The sequence below is a fragment of the Scheffersomyces coipomensis genome (assembly GCF_036884675.1).
Source record: "Scheffersomyces coipomensis strain NRRL Y-17651 chromosome Unknown DFJ63scaffold_1, whole genome shotgun sequence".
Classification (NCBI taxonomy): Eukaryota; Fungi; Ascomycota; class Pichiomycetes; order Serinales; family Debaryomycetaceae; genus Scheffersomyces; species Scheffersomyces coipomensis.
Genome location: NW_027042892.1, coordinates 193,979 through 221,133, shown reverse-complemented (window position 1 = coordinate 221,133; position 27,155 = coordinate 193,979). Strand labels below are relative to the sequence as shown.

General features: G+C 31.9%; 8 protein-coding genes across 8 annotated transcripts; 4 read left to right on the top strand and 4 right to left on the bottom strand. All coding sequences in view use genetic code 12, as the record gives it.

The window, feature by feature from the left end:
- The first annotated feature begins 47 nt into the window (after positions 1–47).
- DFJ63DRAFT_5008 (uncharacterized protein) lies at positions 48–3,688 on the top strand. Its single transcript, XM_064908856.1, has one exon. It carries the CDS (start codon positions 533–535, stop codon positions 3,578–3,580), a length of 3,048 nt encoding a protein of 1,015 aa, XP_064764313.1. The 5' UTR covers positions 48–532; the 3' UTR covers positions 3,581–3,688.
- A 108-nt stretch (positions 3,689–3,796) lies between these two features.
- On the bottom strand, positions 3,797–5,860 carry DFJ63DRAFT_316196 (uncharacterized protein; the record flags this gene model as incomplete). The annotated part of the gene is made up of 1 exon (XM_064906677.1): positions 3,797–5,860. One exon carries the CDS (start codon positions 5,858–5,860, stop codon positions 3,797–3,799), a length of 2,064 nt encoding a protein of 687 aa, XP_064764312.1.
- A 1,601-nt stretch (positions 5,861–7,461) lies between these two features.
- Positions 7,462–9,543, bottom strand: ARO3 (3-deoxy-7-phosphoheptulonate synthase). Its single transcript, XM_064908855.1, has 2 exons — positions 9,038–9,543; positions 7,462–8,798 (listed from the first exon to the last, which is right to left on the bottom strand). The coding sequence occupies exons 1-2, from the start codon at positions 9,090–9,092 to the stop codon at positions 7,732–7,734; spliced, it is 1,122 nt and encodes a 373-aa protein (XP_064764311.1). The 5' UTR covers positions 9,093–9,543; the 3' UTR covers positions 7,462–7,731.
- A 451-nt stretch (positions 9,544–9,994) lies between these two features.
- DFJ63DRAFT_310137 (ubiquitin-specific protease) lies at positions 9,995–12,421 on the bottom strand (the record flags this gene model as incomplete). The annotated part of the gene is made up of 1 exon (XM_064905542.1): positions 9,995–12,421. One exon carries the CDS (start codon positions 12,419–12,421, stop codon positions 9,995–9,997), a length of 2,427 nt encoding a protein of 808 aa, XP_064764310.1.
- CHT4 (putative chitinase) lies at positions 12,410–14,160 on the top strand. Its single transcript, XM_064906676.1, has one exon. It carries the CDS (start codon positions 12,814–12,816, stop codon positions 14,059–14,061), a length of 1,248 nt encoding a protein of 415 aa, XP_064764309.1. The 5' UTR covers positions 12,410–12,813; the 3' UTR covers positions 14,062–14,160.
- A 266-nt stretch (positions 14,161–14,426) lies between these two features.
- Positions 14,427–15,476, bottom strand: DFJ63DRAFT_282971 (uncharacterized protein; the record flags this gene model as incomplete). Its single annotated transcript, XM_064904683.1, has 1 exon — positions 14,427–15,476. The coding sequence occupies one exon, from the start codon at positions 15,474–15,476 to the stop codon at positions 14,427–14,429; it is 1,050 nt and encodes a 349-aa protein (XP_064764308.1).
- A 1,630-nt stretch (positions 15,477–17,106) lies between these two features.
- FAB1 (1-phosphatidylinositol-3-phosphate 5-kinase) lies at positions 17,107–24,178 on the top strand (the record flags this gene model as incomplete). Its single annotated transcript, XM_064905443.1, has 4 exons — positions 17,107–18,567; positions 18,634–22,395; positions 22,498–22,857; positions 23,032–24,178. The coding sequence occupies 4 exons, from the start codon at positions 17,107–17,109 to the stop codon at positions 24,052–24,054; spliced, it is 6,606 nt and encodes a 2,201-aa protein (XP_064764307.1). The 3' UTR covers positions 24,055–24,178.
- Positions 24,179–25,416: 1,238 nt separating this feature from the next.
- Positions 25,417–27,015, top strand: SRD1 (Srd1p; the record flags this gene model as incomplete). The annotated part of the gene is made up of 1 exon (XM_064907684.1): positions 25,417–27,015. The coding sequence occupies one exon, from the start codon at positions 25,417–25,419 to the stop codon at positions 27,013–27,015; it is 1,599 nt and encodes a 532-aa protein (XP_064764306.1).
- Positions 27,016–27,155: the final 140 nt, after the last annotated feature.

Sequence of the window (27,155 nt, the reverse complement as noted above, 5' to 3'; positions counted from 1 at the left end):
CCTCACCACAAAACTGGTTCCAACTATAAAAATTGAGAATTGCCTAATTAGGACCAATCCAAAATAAATCATCAACTTAATTTTCAACCACAATGAAACTGGTCATAATAGGACGTAAACTATGATATTATTTAAACTATCAAGCCTGAAGAATGACAATGCATGTCGACTCAGCAACCACCCAACTGCAACTGCAACTCGAATTATTTCGTATTGAATTTCATTATTATTTATTATTATTATTATTCAACCACAATACGTATAAAATTTTTTATTTTTATTTTTATTTTTATTTTAAATTATTTTTGCTCATTGAAATTGAAATTGATTGATTCTAAAAATCTGATATTTTATATTCACACATCCTTCATTCCTTCCTTCCTTCCCCCAACTACTATCACCTTCATAAATAGTCATTAAAAGAACCCTTGTGTTATTCCTCCTTTGAAAAATCTTATCTTCGTTTTCTATTTCCCATTCTATTTTCAATTCATTTCATATAGTCCAATAACTTTAATTTTCTTGGAAGAAAATGCAAGTACATTCCCAAGACGATTTGTCCTTGTTGAGAAATGGGAACAACGTCTATCAAGAGACTACTCCTAGAGCTAGGTCAAGCTCTCCCATAAAGAATAGAAGGTCTATGCCTCCCAATGCTTTCGATTTGAAATTACCTACGGTACCTTATACCAATAAAATAGATGCTAATCTAACTCAAGAACAATTAAGGATGCTATCGAAATCTCCCATGTCAAAAAAACTTCATATTACTTCTTATACTCCTTCTAGTAAATATGTTATTCCTGTTCCATTAACTCTTCATTTGCCTCCCAAATTAAGTCCCAAGAATGTCGAAAACTTAAGATCTGTTTCCCCTGATGGAACTTCAAGACCAAGATCAAAATCTCCTCAAAAACATAGAACTAGGTTGGTTTATACTTCGACAGGATATCTGAAAATGAATTCTCTGTCGGATGAAGATGAAGACAATGATGCATCATATACTGAAGAACAACTCATTAAACGAATTGCTTTACCTCGTCGTCCATTAGTTAGACAATCGCCTCCACCGGTGGTAACCAATAATACCAAAGTACTGAAAATCGTTGCTAAATCAAATTATAATGCTCATGATGAATTAAGTATTATAGAAGAAATGTCAAACGCAGGTAGTTCAAGAGCAGCTAGCTTAAGTAGTGAGAAAACATTACCACCATTACCTCCTAGTAAGGTAGATAATATTGTATCATCAACCACCCCAGTTCCACCACAAATCATTAAACCATCTGTTTCAAACTTAACAAAATCACCAGCATATACAAATATTAAAATTATACCTCAACCCATTGCTCCTTCCCAACAACTCAATTCATCCCCCACTAGTAAAAGAAAACCTCCACCACCACTTATACTTCAAAAACCAGTTGAAGCACCATCTATTGAAGTCAGTTGTATTCCAAGAATTCCAACTGAAGAAAATCTTAGAATAGCACAACGATCAAATGCCCCCGCCCCAATTGAATCAAAGGAAGTCCACTTGAAAATCAATAAGAGAAGTTTCAGTGATGAATCTCAAGTATCATCGGCCAGTTCATTCAGTTCCGTAGGTGATTTTATGAATTTTGCTCGTTTTTCAAGTCAATTAAAAAGAAATAGTGCTGCTTCTCCTACTCCTGATAAGCGATTGGAGATATATCATCAGAAACCATCTATACTGACTGTTATGGAAGATAAACGAATAACATCTGGTGCTAGTGAAGTATCTGCTGCTAGTAATGATTCATGGGAATCGATTCAAGAATCAATTGATCTTTCTATAAGTGAATATAGTATTGCTTCTCTGAAAAGGAAAGAGAAGAAAGAACAAACGAAGGACAAGAGCATCATGGCAAGATTACAAGCTGCCGATGTAGATGATGAAGAAGAAGAGGAAGAAGAAACTGAAGAAGAAGGAACAGTTTCCGAATCTAATGAAAATGAAGACACAGATGAAGATCAACTTGATAACGAACCATTAACCCCAATTACACCATTAATAGAAATCTCAAAGGAAGCTACCAAAGTAGTCCAAGAAAGTTTACAACCAACCAATTCAACCCGTATAAATGATAAAGATAATGGAGGATTAGGAAGAAGATTTAATTTCCCTAATAATTTATTGAATGTAACCAACAGCCCTGAAGTTAAAAATAGAGCAGGTAGTCTAAGATCGGAGAAATCAAAGTTTAGTTTCTATTCATCTAATGGTCAAATTGAAATCCCTGATTTTACTAATCAATCTGTATCTGATACATTTTCTTCTAAAAAATCAGTTGCTTCTACTACGTTCGATGAAGTATCGAATGGTTCATCAGCTCCAACTGAATATAACGCTTCCGAAACAGAACATGCATTAACTAATTCCAAACCAAATTATAATAATCCAGGATTTAATAACTTTTATGGAGATGCAAGACTCTCAAAGAGTACACCTTGGAGTCTTAGTGAAAGTGGTCATTCTGATCAATCAACTGGAAATAGATCAAGGACAGGTTCTCCAGTGAGACATACCAGACATAAATCCATGCATAATATTGATTTTAGTGATTTGATGGAATCCCAAAGCATGCATTCTAAATCACCATCAGTTGATATGTTGAATAATCGTATGGTTGCCCCTTCAATGCCCATGCCCGAAGCTTATACACAACCTAAACCAACACAACCTCAACAAGAGGAAGAGGCTTTGGAAATACAGATTGAAGAACCTCCAAGTCAAGTGCGGTATGCTATTGATTTCAAGGATGCCACTTCCCATGAAGATTCTCATTTCAATGATCTCAATACTAGGATCAGTTCTTATAACTATGATGTTGAATCAATTTCGGGTGCTGTTAAAGCTTTACAAATTGCTCATAAGGATCAACCTGTCAGACCTACATCACCATCTCCTAGTGTGATATCAGATACTGAAAGTGTGGTTATTGATTTGACGGATGATCAATATGATATCTGTATGATAAACAGAAATAATTCAACCACTTCATATAGATCAGTGACAGAGAAAACCAAAGATGGAAAAGAAATAGAGGTGGTTTTGGTTGATGATGAAGGTGAAGATGATGAAGATTTAATGAGTATTTATTCAAAGTATAGAAATAATTCATTTGTGTTTAGAAAGGCATCCACTTCTTCAACCACATCTTCAGTTGCATCAAGATCGAGTGGCACATCGGATTTCTCATCTGCATCTTTCGATAGTATAGCATCATCACAACAACTTAAAGTCATGCCATCTAGTCATTTAATTAATAAACTCAGAAAAGACCATATAAGAGGTACAGTGGTTGAAGATTTAAATAAAAAGAGAGGACAAGGTAGTGTTTATTCTATCACATCAAGCAATAGTGCAAGTTACACATCGAGAAGAATTAAACCACCAGTCAGCATAGCTAAGCAAACCTCCATTCCACATTTAAACCCACCAGTGCCAACAAAAGCATCACCTCAAGTAACGTCAGTTCCTACAATAATCGTCACTGAAAGGGCCCAAATTCCTAAAACGTATTCATTCACTCAAGGTCAAACATTTTTAAACTAAAAAGGAAACTTAAAATATAAAAAAAAATTCATTCATGCATTAATATAAAAAAAGCATTTCAATTTTAGAATTTCACTTAGCATATTTTCATTTTTTATTTATTCGATAACTTAATTTAGTTTTAATTTACTTCTTTGCATTTACTGTTAATGTTATTATTATTATTAAACGTAAACTTTAATTTTTAGATATATATATATATGTCCTGTAGTATACTTATTTAAGGTATGGACTATCTGTTTCTGTGATAGTCATTAAGTTAGTATTGCTTGTTACTGTATTTGAGTCAACTCTTTCATAGGGAAAGGTTGAACTTTCATCATTATGATCCTCATAGTCATCTTCAACCGATGCTTCTTCATTGACTGAAGCAAATGAATTCATTGATCTTGTAGAAGTTGCTCTACTGACACTTCCACTTCTCCCAAGTTCCAAACCTAAACTGCTATTACGATAAAATGTAACTGTTTTATTCAAAGTTTCAATTTTATTAGTTTGGAATTTATTATCCATCACAGTTCTGATGGGTTTTTTATTATATGAATTACTTCTTAAAAATCCATTATTATTATTATCTTGAACTTTATTTAATAATTTTCGTTTATAATCATGATCTTGGAAATCAAAATCTTCGGGTAATTGATTAATTTCATCCAACATATCTTGATCCCAATTATGTCCCAGATCTTCTTTATTAGAAGTGGTACTACTACCACTTTTATTAATCGATATGTCTTCATCATTATTGAACCAGGAATATCTCTTGGAACTATTGATTGGAGTCAGAACAATACGTCTTGTGGCAATGGTAGGATCTTTAACCTTTGGTTTACGAATGGTTGAACTATTGGAAACATCAAGTTTCGCTAAAGTACTCATCATATGACTTATGGAATCGCGTCTTTTCTTTAAGGTTGACGTGGAAGCATTCAGATCAGATTGTTCAAGTTTGGCTAAGGTTGACATCATATCATTAATTGATTTTCTATTTTCTTTCATTTTGTCCTTTTGCAAATCACTCGATTTATCAGTACTATGTTCCACTTCCAGTTGATTTTTTTCTAAGTCTGCAAGAAGACTCATCATACCAACTATAGATTTTCGTTGATCAGATTGGAAAGAACTAGTACTGATATTGGCATCTTTATTATTGCTTCCACTATTTTTTCTTGATGAAGCAGTTTGACTTGATTCTAATGAACTTAATAAATCCATCATACTACTAATTGATTTCCTCATCGAATTATTACTCACACTAGTTTTATTACTGATGGTAACATCATGCACGGAATCAGGAGTTTCAATACCTAATCCAACTTCAGGAGATTTGATTTGAGATTTGTAGATCGTATTATGAAATTCTTCCATATTATTGACTTTCTGTTTGATTTTTAAGTCCAAATCATCACCTATCGATTGATGAAAACTATGAACTTTAAAAACTTCATTACCTCCATAATCAATTTTTAATTGTTTTTGACTTACGTTGTCCTCTTCTTCACCTTTAATACCATCACTATCTCTCCGATTGATGAAGGTTTGACGAGATGATTTCTTTGATGAATGATTACTTCCTGGTCTCATAAGTTTATGTTTTAAATTATGACCGATAGTTAATCCATTAATGATGGGACTACTAATATCGAATAATTCCAAATTATCCACTGATTTCAATTCAGGAGTCTTTCGAATGGCCACAGGGGTCGTTATGGCCTTTTCAATCGATGATGACAGTTTAGTCATCACATCCAAGTAATTCTCAAGTATATCATCTCCACTACCATTATTATCATTGGTTAAAGTTTCAATCTCTTCTGAAAAATCAATTCCCAGAATTGATAAATGATAAGATGAGTTAAAAGGTTTTTGAGTGGTGGGTTGTGAAGGGAATGGGATTTGATAGGGATGATCATAAGGTGTAGATGGTATATCATCTACGATTTGTGATTTGAAAGGGAACGGGTTTAAATTATGGTCCACATCTTCATCCACTGCTTTGTTGTAACTAATGAATTCATCATCATCCTCATCATCTCCTGGTATATCATCATCATAATTCTCGTAATCATCTTCATAATCATCTTGATCATAAAGATTTAACTCATTATCGAAAACCTCATTTGAACCTAAGCCTGACTTATGTTCAATCACCAGACTTTGATCTTCCACTTCATCTTCATCATCATCATCATCATCAAATACTTTATTATATTGAATTTCATCATCCTCATCATTATCCCCGAACACACCATCCTCATCATCACCCTCATCATCATCCATACCATTATTTTCAAAATCATAATCGGAATATTCATCAACTTCATAACCTAAATCATGTTCAGAGAAGGTATTTATCTTTGCGAAATTATTCCCCACCGAAGCTGAATCCTTTGATTTATAATATTTAACCGACGTATTCCTACCTCCCTTTCTATCTCTTACAAATGAGAATTGAGAGGATGAAGATGTATCAGAGGAAGTTCCATCTGCTGCTTCTCCCTCCGGTCCTTCTTCGGTATGGGGCACTAAGTTCATCTTGACTTTTTTAATGTTTGACCCACCTACAGATTCATTCTCATCTAAGGGTGTATCATTAGTCGATTCCACTTGGGTGGTATCAGAATCAATAGGGAGGGAAGTTCGTGTGGTGGTATTAGTGATGGTGGTTTTCTTGGATGAGTCGAAACTTACTTGTTTCCGTTCAAAATTATTCAAACTTTGAGTGGAGGATACAATCAGATTATTGGCTTGATATATCAGGGATGAAGCCGTTGTGGATGAATTCGGTTGTTCCCGAGATAAGGAAGATGATGTTTGAGTAGTTGGTATAATATGAGCTTGGGATTGATTCGCTGATGATGATGATGCTAAATGGGAATTAGCTGAATGATATGAATTTATAGATGTTTGAGAAGGTGATGAACCAATGGGACTACTTCCTTTTGAATTAACCAATGCAGGAGATGATGTAGAATTGAATAGTACAGGAGGAGGAGCCAATCCTGCCACATTAGAACTGCTTTTCGAAGATGGTTTATTCTTTGTGGTGGTGGTAAAGGATGGATTAGTATATTTCGAATGGAATTCATGAACGGAAGAAGATGTCAATTCACTAATATTTGAAATCGAAGTATGACTTCTCGTATGTCTTAATTTCTTATGTTTCAATTTCTCCAATGTTCCAGATGATGAATGTAAGATATTATTCAAACTTGTACCTGATGAAGGAGATGCTCCGTAATTATTAACCGTGGTGGATGAATGATAAGGTTTTGAGTGATGATGACTATGACTATGACTACTCCCACTTGAGAATAAGTTCTTTATAGGTGAAAGTAACTTCTTGGGTGAACTTAGACTTGAAGATGGATTATTGGATAGATTAGGTGGAGTTAAAGTGAATTGAGAAGATTGATGAAGTCGAGGGGATGGATTAGGAGTTATGACGGATACATTCTGCTCACCAATATTATTCGATTGAGATCCTGAATTGGTTGATATCGATGTGGTGGACGGTAGAGATGGTGGAGGTTGATAATCCAGTATTGAAGATTCAAATGTATCAGACTGATTCGAATCATTCCTTCGATGTGATTTTATAAATGATCTCATTTAGACTTATCATTTGATGACGACAAAGCTACCCGAGATGAGATATAGACAGTCGTGGTATCTATCTATCTGTCTGTTGGTATAAAATGATGGGTTTAAATTGAAATTTGAGATAGTTAACTATATGCGACAGATCTGTTTTATTACACGCATTTATTTTGTTTGTTTGTGTGTGAAATTTATTTATTACTATTTATGGCATACAAGTTAATATTTTAAGGGGACACCCAAAATATGATGATGATGTCAAGTTGCAACCAAACTACAAAATTTCAAATTAACAACCCACACACTCATCTTCATTGTTATCCCTATTTCAATTGCAACATCTACACTTTTTGACTCCTTTAAGGTTAAGGTTGTTTATTTGCGATCCTCCTATGGGAGGAATACAATTTAACACATATATACATAGCTAAGACTGATAATGATAATCATCAGTCCAAATTTTTTTTTATAAGTAATTTATAACATTTTTAATAATCCAACAGTAAGTAATTCTTTATTTTTTTTTTTTTAATTAATTAGGTTGATCAATTTTACTTTTGTAAAGATCTTCTGGTTTTAATAGCATTGGCTAAAACATCTAAAACTTCAATAGTATTATCCCAACCAATACAAGCATCAGTGATAGAACAACCATATTTCAAAGCAGATTTACCTCCTTGTTCTAAAGGTGGAACATCTTGTCTACCTTCATTGATATTAGATTCAATCATTAAACCACAAATGGCAGTAGAACCTCTAGCAATTTGATCAGCTACAACAGCAGCTACTTTTGGTTGATTTCTATGATCTTTATTTGAATTACCATGAGAACAATCAACCATAATTCTTGGACCTGGGTTTGATTCAGTAACAATTTTACTTTTAATTAATTGTTCTTGAGTTTCTTTAACTGATTCTTCATCAAAATTAGTTCCCTTTTTACCACCTCTTAAAATAACAAAAGTATCTTTATTACCATCAGTACCAACAATAGCAACAATACCAGGTTTAGTAACAGAAAGGAAATGATGAGGATGAGAAGCAGCTCTCATGGCATCAACAGCAACTCCTAAGGTACCATCAGTACCATTTTTAAATCCAACTGGGAATGATAAACCAGAAGCTAATTCACGATGTAATTGAGATTCAGTAGTTCTAGCTCCAATAGCACCAACAGAAAATAAATCAGATAAAAATTGAGGAGAAATAGTATCCAACATTTCCCCTGCAATAGGTAATTTTGAAGTTAATTCAACAAATAATTTTCTGGCAATTCTTAACCCTTTATTAATTTGAAATGAACCATCAATTTCAGGATCATTAATTAACCCTTTCCAACCAACAGTGGTTCTTGGTTTTTCTAAATAAGCTCTCATAACAATTAATAATTCCCCTTTATGTTTTTCAGATTGTTCATATAATCTATTAGCATAATCTTTAGCAGCTTCAGGATCATGTATAGAACATGGACCAATAACTATGATTAATCTATCATCTTTACCATTCAAGATATCAACAGCGCCATTTCTACCCCTTAAAATCACTTTTTGAGAAGCTTCAGTTAATTGGTATTCATGTTGTAATAAATCAGGAGGAGTTAAAGGATCGTAACCACGAACTATAGTAAAGGCAATTGTTAGTATAATTTGAATCTTTGACAAAGTTTTCAGTTGCGACAAAAAAAAATTTATGACACATCGAAAAAAAAGACGACTTTGAAATATTTAACTATTAGAATTAGTACTAAGAGGTTAATCACATTGACAATGACGATGGTATGATGAGATGTGAATGTGATAATAGTAATGGTACTAATGGTAAATGACAATACTTCAGATCAAGAAATGATTTACATACTTCTCCAATCTTCCATACGAGATCTGTCGCCGACGTGCTCGTTAGTGATGAACATATTTATGGTGGTAGTGTAGTAGTTAGATGATGAACTTTATATGAAATACGAGAGGTTATATATCTTAGATCTCTTTTGAATGAAGATTTGATATAAACGAATGTATTTGAATGAACTTAACTAATGAACTAATAGTAAGAAGAAGAAGAAGAAGAAGAAGGAAATCAAAAACTAGCAGTTAACAAGGAAGGAAGAGGGTTCCATTTATAATTCTTTTTTTCACTTTTGTGGTCAAAGAATTTATTTAGTCATAGTTGTTTTTTACAGGTTATGATTGGTTTACCTGTAAATTAAATTATAACCTGTAAAAATCATATTTTATACACGTTGTATGTTGGTACTGTATATAGTGTTGCAGTATATTATAAAAAGATAAGCTTATCTTTACAAGGTGTAACTATGTTATTATTCCAACTACAATGACGTAAATTAGTTTCAGTTTCAGATATTATTTTACGTTCTTCGAGGCTATACGGATCAATCAGATTACATTTACAGTCTAATTATAAATAGTGTCATTTTTAGTTTCATCGTCTGTCTATGTATAGTGTTATTTATTTTTCATATACAGACATAGATAATAAATAATTATAACTTATTTATATCCCTTGGCTGATACATATGGATATACACGGAAGGGATGATTATAATATAACAAACTTTATCCCGTTGTAGACCACATAAAGCTAAGCAAAATTAATTACTGAAAAAAAAAAAGATAATAGGTGTGGCAAAGATCGACAAATTCAGAATTCAACACCGAGATAACAAAATAGAGTTACGCTACAATATTATGATCTAATATAGTATGAACAGTTTTATTTTCACCCCTTTTTCATATTATTATCAAATATGAATCACTTCTATATCTATATATATGTATACACACTTTCTCTCTCTTATTAAATCTTTTCAAATATGTATACATAACCATTACTCTTTATATCTTGTAAATTCTCATCTTCACAAATAACCACTTTTTCATCATTATACAAGATCCATTTATCCTTTCCTTCAATATGTTTTCTAATGAACACCACATAATGACCAGTATGGGGTGATGTACCCTTATGACAAATAACCGACTTTAATTTATATTTGGTTTGACTTGTAGTAGCAGTCGATTGTAATAATTTCTGTTTTAAAGCTTTATGTTCAGCCGCTAAATTAACCACAGCTTTGGATGTAGTTGTTTCCGTAGAAATTTCAATAACTCCATCATCATCAGGATTAGAAAATAACCATTCAACTGCTAAATTAATATCATTATTATTTAATATTAAGGCTTTTTTAGCTAATTGGGTACTAAATCCCATCCCCACTAAATTATCAATTGAATCTTGTGAAGGTCCTGAATCAGTAGTTGTAGCAGCACTTGATGTTTGAACATCGGGATTAAATGGTTCATCAATATCAATATCATCCATATGTGCAAAGATCCAATTCATAGCATCTTCAGCATTATTATTTCCATGATATAATCCTTTTAAACATCTTGGTTCTGGAAATCCCATACTTAAAAGCGTACTAAGTGCTTCTTCATTAGGTTTGAACTTATTATCACTAGATGAACCAGATACTTCCTCTTCCTCATCCTTTTGTTCAACTTCAACTTCATCACCTTCAAATATAGGTTCTTTAAATTCCCCTAAATCAATTTCATAAGGTATTTCAATCGGAACGTCAATTTTAATAGGAACCCAATTCTCCAATATAATTCTTTGAACACTAACTACCAACACATCAGGATAAGTTTTAAATCCTCCTGATTTAATCGCTAATCCCAGTGGTACTTTACAATGATCACATTTATAACCTTCGATACCTTCTGTATCACAATAATCTCTGATACTCTCAATTAAATTAACCTGTTCATAGAGTTTCTTTCCATCTTCATCTTTACCAATAACCTCATGTTTGATGGGGATCGAAAGATTATCAATCAATTCTGATTGAATCGATCCATGTTGACAATTTGCACAGATGGTTTTATTGGCAAATAGAAATTTCAACGATTGATTTAATGTTAAGCCGAATTCTTGATCTAATTTATCTAATAAATATAATAAGAATTCAAAGGCATCTTGTTGTCTTTGAGTTTTAAACTCTGCATGATTTTCTCCAATAAGGGTTTTGAATGATACTGGTTTTAAACCTAATTGATAATCATCACCTTTATTAGCTGATATTAAACTTGGTTTTGAATATCGTCCACTCCATAATCCATCATAGATTTTAATCAATTGATTAGATAAATCTTCACTTGGATTCTTGATTGATGAGGTGTTGAGTTCAGATGATAAGTTAGAAAAGAATTGTTGATAATTATCTAAACTGAATAATGATTGTAATACTGAATTTAAATAACATGAATTACCTAAATTTTGAAATCCCGTATACCCTTTACCATAAACAGGTTTTAATTTTTCACCATTAGCACCTTCTAATTTGAAATCCCAATTTAAATTTTGATAAATATTTAATTCAATTAAACTCTTTTCAGTTTTAACTTGAGATTTTAAATCAATACCGAATTTAAACAATTTTTCGGATAACTTAGGGACTTTAACTTCATCATTACATGCATAACAATAAACATCACAACTATCTTCGTTATCAGATGATAACGATCCTAATTTGACCGCTACGGGATGACCTGTGATTTCATAATGATTTAAAGCATGACCATTTCCTTTTAAATTAGATCCAAATTGTTGACGTCCACATCCTAAGGCTCCACAATGTAAACAGATCCATAAATTTTCCTTCAATTCACATACAGAACATTTCGTCAAGTCGATTTCTTTACTGGATGTTTCTTGTTGAATATCAATCGAATGATGACATGGTATAATTTCTAACTCCCATTGTTTGATTTCATCCTGTTGATGAGATGAATTCGAAGTTAAGATTTGATCGATCAACTTACGGAATGGATCACTCAATTCATCCAACCGATACGATTTATCCTGCTTAATATCATACACGGTATACTCCACATTATACAATTCATTTTCATCGATATCTTTGATTTCTAATTTTTGTAATTTAGTACTCTTTTCACCATTTTCATCATAAATTTTCTTTCGTTCCGATTCAGGTTTTAAAACTTTATTAATATTCAAATATAAATAGTTCCCTGTCTTTTCATAATTATCCCGAGTATAATTATGAGTGGCATTTCGTGAATATGCAAAGTAACTCTTTAAATCGATATCTAATCCGAATTCATTATTCTCAGGTGTATCAAACGAATACATGCAATCATCCTTGTAAATCTTAGCATTGGCAGGGATAGTAGATGGAATATCAGATGGTAGTTCTAACATAGTTCAAAAAACAACTGTAATATAATTGGATAATGAAAACTATAGTGGTTATGGCAATCTAAGGTTAGATATTTCTAATTTTGCCATTCTAACGCTGGTGTACAGAAATATTTACTGGGGTCAAGTTTTGCGACGACAGCTGAACTAAAGAAAATTTCTGTATACACTCCTTTGGCGGTAGATCCTACCATAGCCAAGATCTAGTTACTAAAAGCTTATTCTGTTGACATATCTTAATAGATACAATAGCAATTGGAAAGGTCATCGTTAATCTGGTGACAATACCAGACTGGTTTCAATAACGTGTTCATATTTAATCGTTTCCTGTTCATCAAAGTTCACTAATACAAGATCAATTATCTTTGCAGTCAACCACAAACAATACCACTATTATGTATGTCGGGTCAGATCCTGGGCGTCATCAACGTGATGATTATCATCGACCTCAACAACCTATCCCATTAAGTCGAAAACCATCTGCTGCTTCTGAACCGCCGCTTAAATTCAATAATTGTGTTTATTTCAGTAATTGGTCAATTTACGATAGGAAACATTTTGCAACTGATCTTCCATTTAATAGTATTACTCACGTATTCTATGCATTTATGAAGATCAATGCTGATACAGGTCTGGTTGAACTTAGTGATTCATGGGCTGATAAAGAAATTCCTTTGCCATCTGTATTAATCCCTCAAGGTAAAGCTAAAGGATCATTACTCCAATTTCTTCAATTAAAAACAAAATATCGTCATGTTAACGTTATCATGTCAGTTGGAGGTTGGGGAACTCATGAATTATTTGAAAGTTTAGTAGGTAATCCAGTAAAGTTGGAAAAATTTGTTACTAGTTGTATGAAATTTGTTATGGGATATGGATTTGATGGAATTGATATTGATTGGGAATATCCTAAAACTGAAGCTCATGCTGAAACTTTATTATTGATAATTCAAAAGTTATATGATAGAATCACAAATATATGTCAAGATTCTGGTTCACCACCTTTATCAATCTCCATTGCTGCTCCTGGTGGGAGTGAAAATATTAAAGTATTGAAACTTGAAAAAATGGCTGAATATTTATCATTTTGGAATGTCATGTGTTATGATTTCAATGGTGAAGGATGGTCTGAAAAGACGGGTTATCAATCCAATTTATATGGATTTAGTGGATGTAATAATATGAATGTGGATAATGTAATTAGACAATATCTTGATGCTGGAATTTCACCTCGAAAATTACATTTAGGAATGCCCTTATATGGAAGAGTATTTCATGGAGTTAAAAATCCACTTCTTGGTAATTCATTCACTAAACAAAAAGTAAAAGGGTGTGTGGAACAAGATACGGTTGATTTCAATAAATTACCAATTGGAATTGAAACATATTATCCTTTAATTGGTGCTGTTTCTTGTTATGATTCTAGACTTAAACAATTGATAGTTTATGATAATAAGCAAACAATTAGTATGAAAGCAAATTATACAAAAAGAAATAATTTAGGTGGTGGTATGTGGTGGGACTCAGCGGGTGATAAAAAGGGTGAAGATTCATTAATCAAATCATATTTACATGATTTGGGAGGTACAGTTGTATTAAATAAAGAAGAGAATCACCCTGCTTCTTTTTATAAAAGAAAGTAGGTTTATGTTACAATTTTGGATTTAGATTTGGATTTGAATATTGGATTTCAACTCGGTATATATATATGATTAAGGTTATATAAAAAGTATAAAATTGGGAATAAAAGTAAATAACTATATATGGTAATAAAAGGTAAAAAATTAGAAAAAGTAAAAAGTATTATAATAAACTATAATAGTGACAAGAAGATAAGTAAATAAGAAATGATAAAAATGGTGATATAAAAAAAGTAATAGTGTGATAGGAATAGCATTGGTTTAAAATTGGGGATGGATGGATGGATGGGAATTGACCACTAAAGTACATGCATTTGATTTCTTCAAATTGATTTAATTTGAGTATTATGTGATGAGATATGATTAAACTATAATATTGAATCCATTCTTGAAAAGACACTTAATACAGCTGCGATTAATTCTAATTGTAATTCACCGGATGAATCCTTTTCAATTTCTTCATTTACTTCCTGACCTAGATTCAAACCTATACCCAATGGAGATTGAGTTGATAAATTGAAAGGGAATTCACTAAAATCGTTAAGTAATTCATCAGCTCTGGCGAATGCTTGATCTCTTTTATCATAATTCAATGATAATAATACATTTTCTAAGACATTGGCGGCATAAGATCCACATACTAATGCAATTGATCTTAAATGTTTGAATGAAGTTTCTTTGCCAAATTGATCATTGGCAATACTATCTAAATCAACTGTTCTTTGAGCTAATAAAGCTAATACTCTATTTTTAAGATATTCTTTAGATAATTTATCGGCCACAGGATGAGTTGCCATATCAAATAAGAAGAAATTTTTTCTTTCAGTTCTTAAGATTCCTTTATCAACTAAACCTTTAGCTAATCTTTCTCTTACTTGTTTTAATTGATAATTGATTTTCATTAAATTCCAAGTTTCTCCACTTAATAAATCAATCCAATTGGTGACTGATAAGTTTGATTCATCATTTTTCATAATTTTTAATGCTTCATCTAATAATACTTCACCAGTTGGTTCAGAATCTATAACTTCAACCAATCTATCACTCAATTCAAAACGACGTCTGGCAGGATCATTAACCAATGTTATTTTGTTACGGAATGCAAGTTCAAGAAGAATACAACCTCTTAAAGCATATGAAATATTATCATTCCAAAATGATAAATAACCTTCTTTATCTTTAATACCAATCAATAAAACTTCTTCCATCAAGGTTAAAAGAGGTAATTTCAAAGTCTGACGATCTTCAATATCACGAGAATCATATCCAATCTTATGATCTCCCCCTCCATTACCACTAGAAGTGAAGTCATCATTATCATCATATGCATCATTCAGTTGTTGTTGTTGTTGATTGGAAGTTGTTGAAGTAGTGGCAGCTTTACCACCACGACGTCTTTGTAAACCAGAAGATGACATTGTTGCTGTTGTTTGTTCTCTATAATGTATGTCACTTTACACTCTATTCCCAATTCTAATTGTCGTTAGACTTGTAATCCACACTAATTGATACAAAACAAATAAGGTTTTAAATGAATGATATTTACTCCAGAAATACTGTATGTGTTAATTAGAGATTTGGGTGAATTTTTTTTTCCCTGTCCTGTTTAGCTTTTGTGTGAGGATTTGAAAGTGGTGCTGGATGTTTATTACGAAAATGATCAGATACTCATAACAATAGCATAGATTAGATATAGATATGTACTATCTAATTGTCAGATGGTGATGGTATGATCTATCACTGGTTATGAACTACCATGTATATTGAAGAAGAAGAAATTGGAACAGAATAGTTTATCTATCTGTGATGAACTGTCATAGCCTTCTACACTGTAGTAAGATCGTGATAGTCTAAAGGATCACAGATTTCCCAATTGAAAAATTTCTACTATTCTACTTAATCTTATCTCATGATACTGCCTCTAACCACCACTCAACATAAATTCCATCTCTATTATAAACTATAATTATCCCATCACCAACTTCTCTTCTCTTACTTTACCGACCGTTAAACGGGGGGTGTTAGATCAAACGCTTGTATACAGTACCACTGTTTTTGTTTTAAAGTGCGATTGTTTAAAAGAGCCATAAAGAAAAGGCAGCCAAATTGATTATGATATCACTATATAACTGTTTTTGAATCAATATAACCCAGATATTTATCATATCAACACTACACATTGGTTAGTTGAATTGCTCTGGAAGTGATTGAATCGATTAATCGTATAATTGATATATCTGTGGCCAATCTCAACCTCACATCATCATGATAGGTAGAGATACTAAACCCCAAGATTACCCTTCATTCAATAATAGTGATGATGAAATTGAACCTAATAACACTATTAAAAAGGATCATTTCACTTCATTCCCAAACTTACCTGATGATGAACAAGATGATCCAAAAACTTTCAGTCGGATATTCACTAACACTTTAAGAAAAGTAACTCATAATGCATCTAATTTAGTCCAAAATTACTCCTATTCATCTCCAAAGTCTTCCCATCAATTTTCAAATTCAATATTAAACTCACCGGAAGATGACACTCATATGGATAAACCATTTAAAGATGATATTGATGATTCTCCTATAAAACCAATTATAAGTGCCAGTAAGAAAGTTACTCAAGATTTAAATAATGTCATCAAATCTCTGGTGCCCCCATCAATAATACATTCTCCAAAATTAGAAAGTAGAATAATGAGTCCTCAACTTGAAGGTCATAGTTTTAATCTTACTAAATCTGATATGGAATCGAATCAAAATGAAATTAAACCATCAAAGCAATCAGATATACTACCTAATAGTCAAAAAGGTGGTGCTGATGATATCAATAATTCAACTACCATTTCTAATAATACCAGTATTAATAACCCTAATATCAATACTAATATGGTTAAACTCCAACCTCCAATAATGCCACTTGCTTCTACTCCTATCCCACCTCCCCCACCAATAAGACAATCATCGTTTATAGATGAAACAATAACTCCAAGAGTGACGGCTGATAATAAATCTTTAAGAATAACAACTATGGGAGCTCATATTATGCCAAATTCAAGTGCAACTAGTTCAGTTATTAATGTTAATGTGATTGCTGGTAGTGATAGAGATCTTTCCAAAACTGAGATTTCAAAATCAGAGACAATTGATAAAAGAGGGAGAAGAAGTTCACAAGCACCACTTCCCCCACCACCTGCACCAATAGCGCCCCCAGTTGCATCAATACTTAGTATCCCCTTGGAAAAAGTCCTACAAAGTACATCTATTTTCACAAATTTACCAAATGATATTGAATTATCTGATGATTCAGCTTCCGATATAGAAACCATTAATAATGATAGTTTTTCAACGTCTCCTTCAAATGGAAGTGGTAGATTAGTTAATGACAGATCCGATGGTCCAACCGCAACCGATATTCATAGGAATGGATCTAATAATATACTTCCCAACTACTATGATGTGTCATTATATAGTGAATCGGTTGCTAAATCATCACCTATCAAGGCTGAACAATATCGAAACTATAACAATAATGCTTATTCTGAAGAATTAAAAAATTCTCCAACCTTAAGTTCATTTTATGAATTAAAAAAGAAAGATCATAAAACATTAAGAAAGAAAACATCATCAACATTATCTACCGTCTTATTTGATAATGCAAAGACATTGATTAACAATAATTTACCAGTCGTATCTTCGGCATCATCAATAGTTAGTGAAAAGAAAAAGAAAATCAAACCTCATAGACTGTCCGAGAATCCATTAAAGAATGGTGGTATAGCGAAGAAATACTGGATGAATGATTCATTCGTTTCTGATTGTTTGAATTGTTTCAAACCGTTTACCGCATTCAGAAGAAAACATCATTGTCGATTCTGTGGTCAAATCTTTTGTTCAGATTGTACTTCATTTGTTTCATATAATCAACATAAAGATGAAAGAAAGAATGCATCACGGAATAAAATTACTAAAAAGACGTATAATGATAGATTAAGAGTTTGTAAACCATGTCTTGAAGATGTCATAGTTTACTTAAGTGATGATTCCTCAAGCTCTTCAGAATCAGAAGCCGAAATCGAAGAATCAGAATCAGATTCAGCAGTTTCTAAAGTCAGTGGTGAAGAAAGTATAATAGCCAATCATCCATTATCACGAATAAGGTCTTTATCGGTCAATTCTAGAAGAGACAGTATGACTAATGATGCAGTATTAACTGCTAACAGGGGATTTCTAAACAGAGATCGTTCGTCAATCATTGAATCGCCCATTAGTAATACCTCACCATCAAGAATAGAATTAGGATACCCTGATGAATCAATTAAAGTTCATCCCAAACAAGCTCCTCAAATGGCTATTCCAACTACAAGAGCTGGTGAATCGGTTGAAATTCCCGTATCTAAAAGCTTTTATAATTCAAATTTTAAGAACTCAGTCTATAGAGGTTCAAACTATGCTTTAGATACCATGATGATGAATAATGGTAGTTTTAATACTCCATTACACCGAGTTAATTCTTCAACTGATGCTATTTCACTTCACAATAGTCAATCTAATAATAACAGTAATAATAAGAATTGGTTATCACATCTTAGATCGAGTAATATTTCAAATCCTGATTTACCCCGAGTAAACAGTATTGATAGTTTTAATACCATGTATAATTCAATACTTGGTAGAAAACCTTCACAACCAAAATTAAGACTCAAAACTAGTGAACATGGATTACATAGGAAGCCGTCCGGTAAGAGTACTGTGCTGGTTGGAGATACTCTTGACTATAGAGTTGGTGGAAGTGATGTTAAATTTGATCATGATGATGATGATTTGAAAGATTCTGAAAGTGATGATGATGATGATAATAGTGCCAATGCTAGTGAAGATGAAGGAGCCATGTCGGCATATATATCCTTGAATGAAGAAAAATCAAATAAATCAATTCCAAATAGTTCCATTGTGGTACCTACATTAAGTGAATTTCCTGATTTTGCATTTGGTAATAAATTCACTCTTCCAAAGGCACCACCGGCATCAACCCTTCAATTGAGTAATAATTTAAATAGAGCTCAAGCATCAATGATGAGAATGAAATCAAGATCAAGAAGAAAAAGTAAACCACCAAGACATTTACATATAGGTAATACTAGTATGAGATTACCTAGTATTGAAAGTATGAATCAAGGTAGAGCCCCTGGTGTATTATTTGCTCCAGCATCCCCAATTCCAGAGAAGTTGAATTCACCATTTTCAAATCAATCGAATTTAACAAAGGGACTTGCTAGAGATAGAGGCGATACATCCCTGCCTATGTCAGCTAATTTAGAATCAGAAAATTCGATTAGAGATAGTGGAGTAGTTGATATTTCTATGTCGATTAATAATCTGGATAATGAAATAATGTCCAAGATTGATTCTTCGCCAATTGATGATCTGATTATCGAAGGAGCAAATGATTCAACTTTTGATCATATGTATCATCATTTACCTTCCAAAGAAGAAGTGTTTTTGGATTTATTTGATGCTATTATTGCTCAAACTATGGAGACAAGAGGTATAGTTGAAAATCAAGATAAATGGAAGCATGTTATTAAAAATGTATTAGATTATGTTAATTATTTAAAATTAACTGATACATTAGATATCAAACAATATGTCAAGATAAAGAAGATACTTGGAGGAAGAATTTCGGATACAAAATTCATGGATGGGTTATTTATGACCAAAAATATAGATTCTAAAAAGATGCCATCTACCATTAATAATCCAAAGATTGCATTACTTACGTTCCCATTAGAATATTTGAAACTGAAACAACAATTCATTAGTCTTCGAATTATTCATTCTCAACAGAATGTTTATATAACTAATCTAGTATCTCGATTAATTTCATTAGAACCTGATGTCATTGTCGTTGGTGATAGTGTATGTGGATTAGCCGAAAGTTTATTAGCTGAAGCTGGTATTACAGTTATATCAAATTGTAAACCACAAGTTATTGAACGTTTATCAAGATATACTAAAGCTGAAGTTTTCCAAACTGTTAATGATTTATCATTTAAGAAGGGAACTTTAGGTAGTTGTCAGAAATTTGAAGTTAAAAAATTTATGTTTGAGAATAAGGTTAAATCATTTATATTTTTCACCGGTACAGACATGCAATCAGGTTTCACAATTCAATTAAGAGGAGGTGATGATACTTTATTAACGTCAATTAAATATGTGTTTGAAACTTTATTACCAGGATATTTAAATGCTAAGTTTGAGAAAAGTTTAATGGATGATGAAATGAGTTCATTTTCAGGTATAACGACCAATCATAAGATTTTAGAATTTAAATCAATTCTAGATGAGATTGCTAATGATACTGAGATTGACAAAGAACAAGAAAATAATGCTTGTGAATTTGGATTAGAAATTATTGATGTTCAAAATTCTTTTGCTTTATTCAATCATCGAAAATTAAGTCTTTCACCGGCTTCAAGTTTTAGTTTACCAACTCCATTATCGAATATAATTGAATCATACTATAAATTCCATAAATTTTTCAAAAAGAATCAATTAATTCAAACCACAGATAATATCGATCATATTGATCCATTATGGTTAGATGATTTAAAAGTTAATTTCAGTTTAGATTTATTACCAAATCGTGAACAAGATTTACTTTCAAATTTAAGATTTGCAAGTGAAAGTATCTTAAAATCATTAATTTCCGAATATCATTCCAAAGCTCGTATATGGACTAATTACATGAGATATTTCCCAGCTTTATTAGAACCAAGTAAAGGGATTGATGTATTACGATCAACTGTCTCTATCAAACATGCTACACCGTGTGCTGGACCTGATATTGTTGCTATTCCATATTATGCGGATAAAGATTCATGTTTAGGATCATTCATAGATCAGATCTTTCATGAATCGATTACAGAATGTGATGAATGTGGAGAAAGTCATTTAGATCATTATAAAACGTTTGTTCATGGAGGTGCCAAATTAGATTTTATTTTGGAGAAATTTGAAGGTATTACCAATCAACAAGATTTCCAAGGTAAGAATCAACGAGTTATGTGGAGTTATTGTAAAGAATGTAAATATACTACACCTATTGTGGCCATGAATGATAATACCTATTATTATTCGATTGGGAAATTTCTTGAATTATCATTTTATGGAGAGAATGTTATCCCTACGAATCCTAATTGTAATCATGATTTTTATATTAATCATGTTCGATGTTTTGGATTTAATGATTTAGTGATTCGAATTGAATATTCCAAGATTGATACGTTTGAAGTTATCCCACCTAAGAAACAATTAGAATTCATTGCTGATGTTGATATTAAATTAAAAATTGAATCATATAATTTCATTAAGACTCGAACTGATAAATTTTTTGAAAGTGTTTCCAAAAGATTAAATAGAGTTAAGATTGATATTTTTGATAAGGGAGAAGATGGAATTAAAGTGATTGAAGATTTTAAAATTAAATTAGAGGATCAAATCTCCAATATTAAAGAAAAAACCTTACATATATATAATTCATCATCCCCTACTAGTCATTTAGGATTGAATATTATTTTAAGAGAATTACAACAATTAGGGGTATCATGGGATACTGAATTTAATGATTTTGAACATAAATTTTTACCTACTGAAAATGAAATTACTAAGATGACTCAATTCCATTTACGAAATTTATTAGATAAATATAGTCATGATTATAATAATAAAGAGAGTGAGAAATCGAAGGAAAAAGAAAAAGATCAAGATAATGAAGATGGAGGTGACGATGAAAAGGTGAAACTTAAAGAAGGTGAAGAAGGAACCAAGTCCAATGATCAACCTCAATCTGACTCTCAACCTAAATCTCAACAACAACAATTATTGGTTAAACCTGATGAGAATTCAATTAATAATCAATTACGTCATGGAAGAGATAATAATAATATCTGGGATAAAGTTAATAAATTTGAAGAATTATTAGATTTACAACGAAAGACATCGACGAATTCTACCAATAGTGGGAATGCCACTCCATCGAATGTACCAGGAACATCATCCACACTGACGAATCCCCCCACCAATTTCAGAAGATCTTCTTTATCAAGAAAAGAATCAGATGTATCTCTTAATGCGTTAGTTAATGGTCCACCTAATAAAGTAAGTCATTTGGCTAATTATTTTAATAATTTGAATTTAGATCAAATTTCGATGGAATTTAAAAAACAGAGAGAACAAGAATTAGAGAAGATGTCGAATAAATTCAAAGCTCGTAATATTGTGGAATCAAAACCTATTGTGGAGATTTATAATAAGATTGAAGATGTGGTTGATGTTAGTGGGAAGGGAGGAGTTGGAGGAATGGGGGGTGCAGGAGTTGGAGGGATGGATGAATCTTCGATGATTAATTCTAAATCGATATCACCTCCGTTGAAGAAAGATATAAGTTCAGTTCCACCTACTACTACACCTGCCACTACACTTGGTAGTACCAAAAATACATCTACTAATACTACTAATACCACTACCCCAAAGATTGAAATTCCTCAACCTGAAAAAGTATCAATTTTAAAATCCTTAACTAATTTCTGGGCGGATAGATCAGCTACATTATGGGATCCATTAGAGTATCCTTTAGATTCACATGAACATACATTTGCTGATTCTTTGATTATTGTTAGAGAAGATGAACCATCGTCGTTAGTGGCGTTTTGTTTATCATCTAATGATTATAAGACTAAGATTCAAGCTGTTATGGATCAAGCTGAAGAAGAAGGTGATGGAGAAGGTGATGAAGTGGATGGAGATGAGGGAGATGTTAAGAAGAAGGATGATGAAAGAGAAGGAGGAGGAGAACATGAAGAAATTGATTCTGATAATGTTAAAAAAGAAGATAAGACATTGGAAGAGACAGGAGGAGAAGAAACTGGTGATGAAGGAGGAGTTGACAAGGAAGAAAAACCAAAGAAGGATGATATTAATATTAATGATATTAAAAAGAAGATGAATTTCCTTAAATTGGAGAAAAAATATAAGAAATCATCCAATGGAAGTTCTAAAACCAATATACTTGAACGAATCATGATTAAGAATAAAACCAATCATTTAAAATATCAATTTAATGTGGGAGGGAATATGAATTTATCATGTAAGATATTCTATAGTGAACAATTTGAAGCATTGAGGAAATCATGTGGAGTAGATGAGAATTTCATTCAAAGTTTAAGTCGATGTATTAAATGGCAAAGTAATGGAGGTAAGAGTGGAAGTAATTTTCTTAAGACGTTGGATAATCGATATATTGTGAAAGAATTGAGTAAATCTGAATTAGAATCGTTTGTATCGATTGCGCCATTTTATTTCAAATATATTTCTCAATCAGTTTTTAATACTTTAACGACGGCAATTGCTAAGATATTTGGATTTTATCAGATTGAAATCCGAAGTATTAAGAATGGAATTAATCAAAAGATATTTAAGATGGATTTTTTAATTATGGAGAATTTATTTTATAATCATCAAACGACAAGAATATTTGATTTAAAGGGGAGTATGAGAAATCGTCATGTTCAACAAACTGGGAAAGAAAATGAAGTATTATTGGATGAGAATATGATTGATTATATCTATGAATCGCCTATATTTGTTAAGGAACAACTGAAGAAATTATTGAAAGGGTCCTTAAGTAATGATACTAGTTTTCTATCAGCTATGGATGTAATGGATTATTCGTTGGTGATTGGGATCAATGATCAAACGAAGAAGATATATGTCGGTATTATTGATTGGTTACGAACATTTACGTGGGATAAAAGAGTGGAGAATTGGGTTAAGGGGAATAATTTAATGATTGGAGGGAAAACTCTTAAAAAGGATCCTACTATTGTTACCCCTAAGCAATATCGAATTAGATTTAGAGAAGCTATGGATCGGTATATATTGGAAGTACCTGATATATGGTATAAGGGAGAGGAGAGGAGTTCAATCAATTAATTAACCAATCAATTTATTGATTGGTTGATTGATTAGTAGAGTCAATCATTTAAAAAGTACATATATATCATATCATATAATATACATTATAATTATAATTATTTATATTTATTTATATTTATACTTGGTAGCGTAAATGAGACATGATTGGTGACAATCCACATGGTTTAAGACATGACAAGACACGGTCTTTTAAATTCGACATTTTAAAAAAATAAAACGCGAAATTTTTTATTTTTTTTTTTTGTAATTTTTGATTTTGTGACATTTTTCTGTTTAAAGAGAGGAAAAAAGAGATTAGAGAAAAAAAATAGGGGGGGAGGAGGAGGAGGAAAGGTAACTTAAACAGGAAAGGGAGGAGACAGAGGAGGAGTAGTTGGAGTAGAAATGATTATACAGTGGAAGTAAATGTGTAACTGGATGAGATGACACTAGCCCACCATAGCCCTGGTGGGTTAATAATGTGTAATTATAACAAGGCATAGATGAATGATGACTGTAACTATTAATAGATCAGAATGTTTCATATGTAAAAATTTGATCTGTTAAGCACTAAATGATACAGCCTCCTCCTCCTCCTCTCTCCTTAACTGTTTATTAACTATGCAAAAAAAAAGATAAACGAGACGAAAACAAAAAAAAAATAAAAATAAAAGAAATAGAGCCGTACCATTAACAACATACAAATTACCGCTTGTGTAACAGCAATCAATTAAGATAATAACAATGGTCAGTAGTAGTAGTAGTAGTAGTAGTAGTAATAGTAGTAATAGTACAAAGTTAGTGTAAAGTAAGTATATGTAACCCCTATCTGTCTAGATTAATTATACTGTATAATCATTTATACTGGTTAGAGATTTAATTAATTAATTAAGGCGAGGCTCTCCTTCCCTGGCAGTTTCTTTACTTTACTTTACTTTACTGACCTCTGTCTCACTAAATTTAGTGATTGTTTGTTTTGAATTTTTATTTTTAAGCACTTCTGTTAACTTTAATTTAAATTAGAAATTATAAATTTTAGCGTCAACCACAACTACTACCACCACCACCAATTCCCACAACAGATTTGGTAAAAACCCTTCCTTTCTTTATCATCAGTTTCATTTCATTTCATTTCTTTCCTTTGTTTGTTTGACTTCTACCGTTGATTGTATCATCAGTTATAAACTATCATTAGTACTAGTACCACCTCATAACCTTAAATCTGGTCAGTTCCAATCAAGACGTTTTTTTTCCTTTCTTGTCTTGTCTATACCACAATCTATATCATCATAATCAGATCATATCATATCATATCATCAGTCACTCCTATTGATCAATCACTCGCTTACTTCCCATACCCACATCCACATCTAACTCACCATGGCCTTCAAACTCAGTTTTAATTCCCTTTCTTTCATCCTAATACTAGTCTCCTTTGTATTCCTATTATTAGCAACCATATCATCTCCTATAGTTCAATCCTTCAATTTAGGTAAAACTTCTTCTCATACTTATGGAATCTTTGGTTATTGTGATATAAAATCAAATACTTGTTCCACCGCAACTTATCCTTATTCATTATCTTCTGCAAAAGATGATACCTCAAATTGGTTCCTTTCTTCAAGTTCAACAAGAGATAATTTAGCTAAAATATTTATTATTGCTCCAATCGCTTTAGGTTTCAATTTTATTACTTTAATCTTAATTATTGCCAGTCATTTCCAAATTAAACCTGTTATTATCGCTGGAATCGTGTTTAACCTTTTAGCATTCATTTTAACTACTTTAATTACCGTTATTGTCATTATTGTATTTTATCCTAATTTAGCATGGACAAGTTGGATTTTAATTGGTGCTGCAGCTGCTACTTTAATTTCATTTGTATTAATGATTTTAACTTTATTATATCATCAAAATGATTCTTATGATGATGATGATGAAGATCAATCTTCTGATGTTAAATTCCCAACTTTTAATAATTCTGCTCAAGTTCCAACCCTGAATAATTTTAATTCAACTTTTACAGGTCCAACTAATTATACCAATTTAAATACTAATAATAATAATAATAATCATAATGATTCAGGTTCGTCCTCCATTGAAAAAGATTATGAATATAAACCTCATATTCAAACTCAACCTATCGCTTCATCTTCATCTCAAACTTATGATAGATCAATGATTAGTAATAATTCAAATAATTTATATAATTCAAAACCTCAATTAGCCAATGATTTCACTACTTCAAAACCTCTTCAACAACCTTATTATAATCCAATCACTGGAAGTGAACATAATTCAAAATTAAGTTTAATTCAAAATTCAAATACCATTCCTCAACCATCTCAACAACAACAACAAACTTCAGCTCCTTATCCTCAAAATCAATATCCAACTAGTGTATTCGAACATCATCCTGAAGTTGAAGGTCATAAACCTTTCACGGAATTAGATGATGAATATTATCATGATGTAGATGAAGATTTATTAGATGAAAATGCTCCATTAAGAAATGGATCCGATGTAGATTCAGATTTTACAAGTGTATCTCAAAGAGCAGTAAATCCAAAATTTTATGGTCATCAAGTATCTCCACCTCAACATCAACCTTATTATCCATCAGCCCAACCTTATCAACCTCATTTCCAACAACAACAAATCCCAATCCAACCTCAATTACAACCTCCACTTTCTCAATCAACCTCATATTATAATGCCTCTCCTCAACAACCTCCCCCACCCCAACAACAACAACAACAACAACAAAGAGGTCCAACCATTTCTGATAATGTCCTTTCTCAAAATCCAGATTTCGCCATAGGACCAGCTAAAAGAAGAATGCAACCAGGTTTCGTCCCCGTAGCAGCTCGAAATAAAGCAAATCAACAAGCTAGTGCCAGTGCATTGATGGGAAGAAGAAATGGAAGTGGAAGTGGAAGTGGAGTAGGTGGAAGTGGACCTTATGGATCAGCCTATTAAGAGTTGGTTCGTTCTACAGATTTAATTTTAATTTAATTTAGTTCAGTTTTAGTTCTTGTCACTTTTTGTATAGTTTTGTTTGTTTGTTTGATACTTTTTACTTTTCCTTTTTTCAACCTTACTTTTGTTTCTTATAAACC